This window comes from Cynara cardunculus (genome assembly GCF_001531365.2).
Source record: "Cynara cardunculus var. scolymus isolate 2C chromosome LG 16, CcrdV1, whole genome shotgun sequence".
NCBI classification, from domain to species: domain Eukaryota; kingdom Viridiplantae; phylum Streptophyta; class Magnoliopsida; order Asterales; family Asteraceae; genus Cynara; species Cynara cardunculus.
Genome location: NC_037543.1, coordinates 10,106,054 through 10,114,202, shown reverse-complemented (window position 1 = coordinate 10,114,202; position 8,149 = coordinate 10,106,054). Strand labels below are relative to the sequence as shown.

General features: G+C 32.5%; 1 protein-coding gene across 1 annotated transcript; it reads right to left on the bottom strand.

Annotated features, from left to right (window-relative positions):
• Window positions 1–943: 943 nt before the first annotated feature.
• On the bottom strand, window positions 944–2,405 carry LOC112529767 (zinc finger CCCH domain-containing protein 20-like). The gene has a single exon (XM_025141160.1). It carries the CDS (start codon window positions 2,284–2,286, stop codon window positions 1,303–1,305), a length of 984 nt encoding a protein of 327 aa, XP_024996928.1. The 5' UTR covers window positions 2,287–2,405; the 3' UTR covers window positions 944–1,302.
• Between the last annotated feature and the right edge of the window lie 5,744 nt (window positions 2,406–8,149).

The following is an 8,149-nucleotide window of genomic DNA, read 5'->3' as shown; positions in this document are numbered from 1 at the left end:
AACACTCACTCCGTTAGTGATTATTGGCAAACATTTTTTATCTGTTAAGTGTTTATCGGATAAAAATATTCTCTCTTATTTATTCGGTAAGATATTTAATCATGTATATATCTTTTACCGAATAGCATTGTAGGCCTTATCATGCTCATCCAAAAAGTATGTGACATTTGATAAATGCTTACTCGGTAAGCGTTTGATAACGACCCCAAAATAATTCTTACTAATCAATAATACCTTAATATTAAATATTATTTTAGAACTTCATGTTAAATCTCATAAATCAAGTTTTGGGGTTTACATGGGTTGGGTTGTACGAGTTACGGCATTTATACAACTCAATTCAATTAAATCGATGTGGAAAAATCACAACACAATTCAACTAATTCAAAAGTGTAACCCAATCCACTGCAATCCTTGTAGGTTGGGGATGGTTGGATTGGGTTAACGGTTAGTAAGTATATAAATTTGACGAATGAAATATTTATATAACTTCAAGTTTATAAAACCAAACTATAAAACATCCTATCAAAAAAAAGTTTTACAATAAGTTTATAAGATAATTTTAGACGTGTCAACAAGTTTTTTAAAACTTTTTTAACGGTTTGGCAGGATGACATAAATTTTACACAATTCTAATCAAGTCCACATGCCAATACAAGGTTAGAGCTCCCGTAAAAAATGAAAGTTACGATGAGTACCGTAAGAAGGGATTTTCATATTTGGATCAATTTTAATTTAAGATCAACACCAATGTAATACACCAAGATGCATCAGATCAAATCAAAGGATAAACACAACTCATGGGATAGGAGTTAGATTAAAAATCATGAAGGATCCAAATCGCTGCTTCTTATATTGAACTCCCGTTCTCACACAACATAATACCCCATAAACCTTTTTAAGGGTTGCATTTACACAATACAGAAATTGTTGTTTTGCTTAATAAAGAGGTAACATCCTACTAATATTAGCACATGTTTCCTTTCTAAGAAATTAAGCATAACAATTAAACACAACCATTTACATCTACGATTACGATTACGATTGATTGCTGAATAACAAGAAAACAAATTCATAAAAAAACAAAAAAATGAATTACATCGAAATTAGTTCTTCATGTCCCCTCCTTTCTACAAGTTTTCCAAAACCAGAGATTAATGGCCTTAATCTCCCCTTCCCTCATACCATATCATATCATATCATATCATCACATTCATAAACAGTTTCTATCAACATATTAGATATAATAATATTCACACAATTTTTCAAAAAGAATTCAACCCACCACCACCATCATCATCATCAGCTCACCAGTCCAGACGAGTCGACTCGCCCACCCAGCGAGTTCTCTCTACTCAGCTTCGCGTATATCTTGGCTCTAATTTCCTTTCCAGATTCCACTCTTTCCATAATCGGCTCCTCGGTTGTACATCCTTGATCCCACAGATCAAACGAGTTGACACATGTTCGACTCGAGTTACGAGTTGGAGTTGACGGAAGACTCGTGTACCCTGGTCGGAGAATAGACAGACTTCGTGGGGAACAGAACCCACTCATCGGACTCATGCTCAACCTTCCGCCGTTTCCGATCTGCAGATTACGAACGGAGGAGGTGAGTTCATTCACCGAGTTTGGACCAATCGACGACACAGGTGACAACGGCGGAGAACATGGTGACCGGTAGAGTGTAGACGTTGGAGATGTCCCGATGAGCGAGTCCACACCGAATCGACTCGGAGAACCATCGTATGACTCTAGGTGATTCGATCCGTTATGACTCACCGGCAAGAGGCGGAGCTGTTCTGGAGTGTGGGCAAAGAAGCAGATCCGGCGGCGGCACTGGACGCCGTCCTTACACGGCTGAGTACGGTAGCGAGAAGGATGAAGCCAACACTCGAAAACGCCATGTGCGTACTCACACGTGTCACCTCTCTGGCACGTACCTTTACGAAACTCCGGGCATGGGTTGCCGGAATAATGAAACTTCCGAGGATCACGACGGCGAGCCTTCTCTCCGGGATGAGCGTACGGACACTCTGTCCAGTCATGTGACCTGGCACGTGCACACCTCCTGACCTTGAACTCATACATGCGGAAATGATCGCATGAGAATGCGTCCATGGGAACATCATCGTATTCCCCAACCTCGTCGTATCCCGCCATTTCGAGTTCATCAAAGAAAACGGAATGGATATGATCCGTGGGATCATCAAGGGTTGAGTCCCATGGAGGGACTTGCACCGTTGGATTTGAATGAAGAGTCTCTCTTCCAATGATCATCATCATTATCTTGAACTTTCCCTTTCTCTCTTTCTATCTATGTTGTAGATGTTTCGAAGGAGAATGCTGGCTCAAATATAAACCGACTTCTTAACTATGGTTATGTTAAAATTTGACCTTAGTATATAGTCAGAGTAAAGATCTTGAGAAGGAATCCGATAGTGTGACGGCCTGTCATGCTTGTACCTCACTGTAATTTATCCATTATTTTACTAAACATAGTTTTTCATCCCTCTTTCTGGTTTTAGAATTACACTTTTGGTCCTTCTATTTTTGTCTTTTTCCCCAATTTTGTTAAAATAATTCAATTAAAATTTTAAGATTTTTAGCCCTTTATAATTTCTCAACTTTTAAAGTAAAAACATATTGTATAAATATAAAATAGAAAAACTTTAAAAAAAAATGGTAAAAACCATTTAAAAGATAAAAAATTATTTGATTAAAAATTATTTTTTATGTATAAAGTATTATTTATTGATGCATATTACTTAAAATTCAAAATTATAAGTAAATTGTGCGTAAGTACAACTTATTAAAGATTTCATATTTGAATTCGTATAACTAACTACAAATAAACATAATTAAATAGAGAATAAATATCTTATTTTAAATATAAAAAAATCTAAAATATAATTAAGATAATTATTGAATTCTAATAAAATACTTAATTATCATCTTATAAATATATTTTTTAAACTAAAAAGAAAATTAGTTTGTTATTTAATTTCAATTAAATTATAAGAAAAATTGAATTAAAGAAATTACATAAGAAGGAAATTTTTTTAATTATTAATTTGATAATAATATCGATTATTTTTAAGAAAAAAGTTATAATATTTTCAAATTTATATTTCACTTAAAAATAAAATTTTTTTTTTTCAAAACCACATAAAATTGCATTATAACATCGATAGACCTAAAATATAAAATAAAATATTAAAATCAAGATATATCTCGTTACATTATGTAAGCAAAGTAACCTTATAAATAGGCTTTCGTCTCTTTAGACTATATCCTTAATTCCTTATATCTGATATCTTATAAAACCGGTACAGAAATTACAAGGTTTTCTTTTCTAATTATTATATAATATATAGTCCATTTGTAGTTTGGTTTAGTGATGTGGAGTGGGTCCCTTTGATTTAATTATTTACCCATGGTTTTATTTAAAAAAGCGCATTTATTTGTTGGTTTCTTTCTATAAAATAATTCACGGATTTTCTTATTTTATATATTAATAATATAGTTTTTAATAAATAAATAAAAAGCAGTTTGTGTTTTTTTATTTTGTTTCATAAATTCAGTAAGACAAAATTGTTAATTAATTAGACGTTTTGGTCATTAGATTTCATTAAACCTGTGGGTCCACAATATTTCTTTTAATCAACAGTTAACAATTTCGAATTAATAGCAAAATTCAAAGAAACTGTGAACTATGAATTAATTTTTCTGACGTCTTTGTTTCGTACTTTTTGTATGAACTTTTTTATATTTGTGGTCTTGAATATTTTTTGTATTCTTAATTGTTAATAGCCTTTTTTTAAATGATCAAATTGAATGGTTTTCAGATATAAAACTTATGATGTTTTTTTAAGTAAACTCTCGACTTCATTTGTGTTGTATATTGGCCCTCCGAGCCCTTTTTAGGAGCAATTCTTGGTCATTTCCAATCCAACAATTAGTTAAGCAAACCTTTGTAATGGGATGGATAATGGATTCTTGACGGACTTTGTTTAATGGAACAGAGGGACCGAATGGAAACAACAAATAGAAAGAGTCATTGAGTTAAATGGTAATTTACCTTATTCAAATGACTTTCTAACCATTTCTCTTGCGGATTGGCCCAAATGTTACTACTTTCGCAATATTCATTCTAGACCTAGCTTAAGGCCAAAAAAAATATCCAACTTTAACATACATATACAATTGCGACGAGCAGATATGCAATTGTGACGATCGCAATTGCAACGGTAAAATGGTTGAGTTTGACCCTTTTTTTTGTTTTTTAGCTAGGTTTGCAATATTATAGACCTGTCGATAGTGGATGTAGTGACATTTGGATCAAACTGGGAGAGGGATGGTTAGAAAACCAATTTCAATGAGGGAAATGGTCATTTGAGTTAATTTCTCAAACAGAAAAGCACAATGACGAAAAATGTATTTTCAAAACCACATAAACGATGGTAGCAATTTTCAAATGATTTGTAGCAATTTTTTGTGAAATAATAACAAAACAGATTTTTTCAAACTAATATGATTTGTTACACTTACACCTTCAACCTCTAATACCTATATCTTATCCAGGGTTTCAAGGGGCTCACCATGGCACAAGATATTTATGTGATGCTACGTTAAGCCCTACAGCATGTCAGGGTCTGTGTAAGGCGTGGCTCCGATGACCACATGAGTTTGTATATCATGGTGCTCCACAACGTGCAATTCTTAATAGGCGTTATTTTTTTAGTTTTAGTTTCTTTTACCTTTTGTATTTACCCTTACATGGATTTACCTAGTTACCTTATTCACGGAGTTAGAAACTCACACATACACAAACCTCACAAACTCACAGATTAAAACAAATTGTAAACCCTTCCAAATCGTCTTTTGAATCTTAGATCACATACTCTTTATATTTATAAAGATAATATGAATATAAATTGTTTAATGTCATTATCTTATTGAGTAACAGTATAATATATATATATATATATATATATATATATATATATATAAAGACACGTTCAAATGAAAACCGTGCAATTCTTAGAAATCGTATAAACTAATTTCGACCAATAGAAAAATTCCATTTTTTTCTAATTAAATTGAATTATTAAGGGTATATTGGTCATTTGCATTGTTTTCTATTAAAAATGAAAGTTACTAATAAATCTTAATTAAGGTAACATAATAAAAAAAATTATAAATGACAACATTTAAATATTTAACTAGTTGTGTACCCGCGCAATGCGGCGGGAGCCGTGAATTTTAACGATTTTGAAGTTTCACTGGTTTTATTAGAGAAGATTTAATGATGATATAAGTTACATTTGGTCTTTACATATTAATACAATTTGAATAAATAAGAGTTATGGTTTCAATTACAGTCTATCGATGAAAAAAATCTAATATATTTAAAATTCAACATATTTAAACGACTCCACAAATATATTTTATTTACATCAAAAGCAAAGAATCAAGAGATCGAGAGCGAGATCCAGAGTTATAAAGCAAATGAATGGGATATGATTGAAAGAACTTTTGATAACTTATGGTAAATATCAGTTTGAATCTCACCTTGTGAAATGCAAAGAAAACATAAAGGTATGAAAGCTGTCAAAAGTATCTTGAAAACATGAAAAGAAAAAGAGACGTTACCCAACAATCCATCTGGTGAGAAAAATTACCCGGTAAGTACTTACCGGGTAAGCGTTTAGTAACCGACCCCTAAGTGAAGAAGACTCTTACCCGATTAGCGCTTACCAAATAAAGAGACGTTACCCAACAATCCATTTTGTTGGTTGACTTGAGAACGTTACCCAATAAAATAAGTAAAGAGTTTTTACTCTTACCGTTAAGCACCTACCCTGAAGCCCGTGTATAGATGAGTAGTTAAGCATTGTTATAATAGGAGTTCGAAAGGTAAGCGGCTCAGATAAAGAGCACAAATATCCAGAAAACGACAAGACAAGACAAGACAATACCTGCCCAACTGTTTAGTTCCATGAACATAGATCCTTTCTACAACTTCCATGCTTTATTTTCCAAATGAACAACATATGCAACTCAGGTTGATGGGGAACAATCAAAAGAAGGATTGAAATTTGAGCAAATATAATCTTGTATAACGCATTGAACACAACATTTTCATATCCTAAAGTCACATTACATTTCAAAAGTTGGAACTTGTTCGACTTGTGTTCCTACTCATACGAACATCTGTTTCATGAACGGTGTTGTCATAAAGGCATTGAAATGCCTGCAATATCGATCATGTAAGAATGTTAGAACCAAATAAATGATACTAATAACGTATAATGTATCTAGAAATATCAAAAAATACATTATTATTTAGACCATTACGTGATAGGGCATACCCGACTTGAAATAACCATAGAGTCCTGATTGTTTTGCAGGATCTGCAGTTGAATTCCATTTCAATCCTATATTTGATTTGAAAGAATGCTTGGATTTGAAATCCCATGGAGGTAGTTGGTATTTAGCGGGATTTTATAGAATTTGTTTGTAATAATGTTTTAAAATATGTTAAAACCATTTTTTTGTAATAATCAATTAATAAAAAGGTAATTAGAAAAAAAAAATTTAAATTTTCGTAAGTTATTTCTAAAGAATGGAATTCAATTCCATTCCAAAATTTTCAAATCCTTTCACGAAAACCAAATCCCTCAAAAACATTCCGTCAAAGTTCAAACGCAACACGCCCTAAGAAACTTATGGCTTCAACCTTATGATTCTTCATAGTTATTAACAATAACATTTGTATTTTCTATCTTAGTTTATATATGTACTCCCCTACATTTACATAACCATCCCCTACCGTTATGTATTGCCCCATGTTTTTACACATGTCGAAATTTGACCGGATGATCAAGGAAGGAAACATGGAAAAGGTACCAGATGTTTTTTTCCCGATCTATGACCCCTTATTAATTAAAAGAGATGAGAGTTCTTTTCATTTATGGCTATGTTACAACTTAATAAACTAAGTACCTTAATCCATTTCATACAATCATAATTTGTGGAAACATGATGCATTGAAATTTCTATAAAGATTATTTCTCATTGAAACCTGAAATTTAACAATAATCGGAACTTTAGAGGATGATCTAATGGTAGTTAATAGATTACTCATCCATTCACAATTTTGAGTTAATAATTACTATCACATAACAAATAAATGGTCAAAAAACATACCTTGAGGGACCAATCCCCAGCTTTCAGATTCTAATGATAAGCCTGATTTTAAGCATGCTGATGCAATGGCACTATGCAATGGCATCATTGTTATCAAGGCGCTCAACTCCACTGGTAACCTAACACGACATATCAAAAGTAATAAGCAAACCATACGCAATACACTACCATAAAAACAGAGTATATACTAAGGGAGAAACGAAAATTAATGACTTCACTTGCTATACTTATTCACTGAAACAGGACAGAGAAAAGCTCTTTGTTCATTCTGTCACTTCCAAACCCTACTTTTGAAGGGATATATCGGGTACGTTTTGTTTGGTTTCCTTACTAAGGTGKTGTTTTTTTATGAAGCGATGCTTATTTGTAAAGTCTTGTTTAGTTTCTAATTGTTAAAGGATGACGTTTTAGTCTAAAAGCATGATCAATTAGACTTTATGTTTTTGTAAACTGATAAATGTTTGAATGTGTGTCATTGTCTATTTTACACCTCGGAATCCATCCACCTAAACATTTTCTCCGCCAAACATCCCTCAACTCACCATGTTCTTTGGCTTGATATTAGACAATCCATTGTACTTTCAGTTAGCTTCGGTTTTTGAGTTTGTTTTCACAATTTCCTAATATCTAATAATGGTGAATCATCCTTCATGCTTTACCAAATATTTTGTTTCATAATTGGRTATTATTGTCATATGATTCCAATTTTGGTGCTGCCTCTAGCTTTTCATATCTTTGGGGGGCAGGGGGGTCTGCTATTTCAGCTTCAAAAAGAAGCTGTAATATGCAAGATCATTTTTTAAAAGCAACCTAATGACCAAACCTTTGTTGGAACCAGATATAACTTCTTGATAATTTTCTTTTGCCTAAAGAACATACAAACTAATCATTAAAGGATATAGGGTTTAGGGTTTAGGGTTTAGGGTTTAGGGTTTAG

Coding starts and splice junctions, on each gene's coding strand:
- LOC112529767 (XM_025141160.1), bottom strand. CDS start 2,286: ATGATGATGATCATTGGAAGAGAGACTCTTCATTCAAATCCAACGGTG.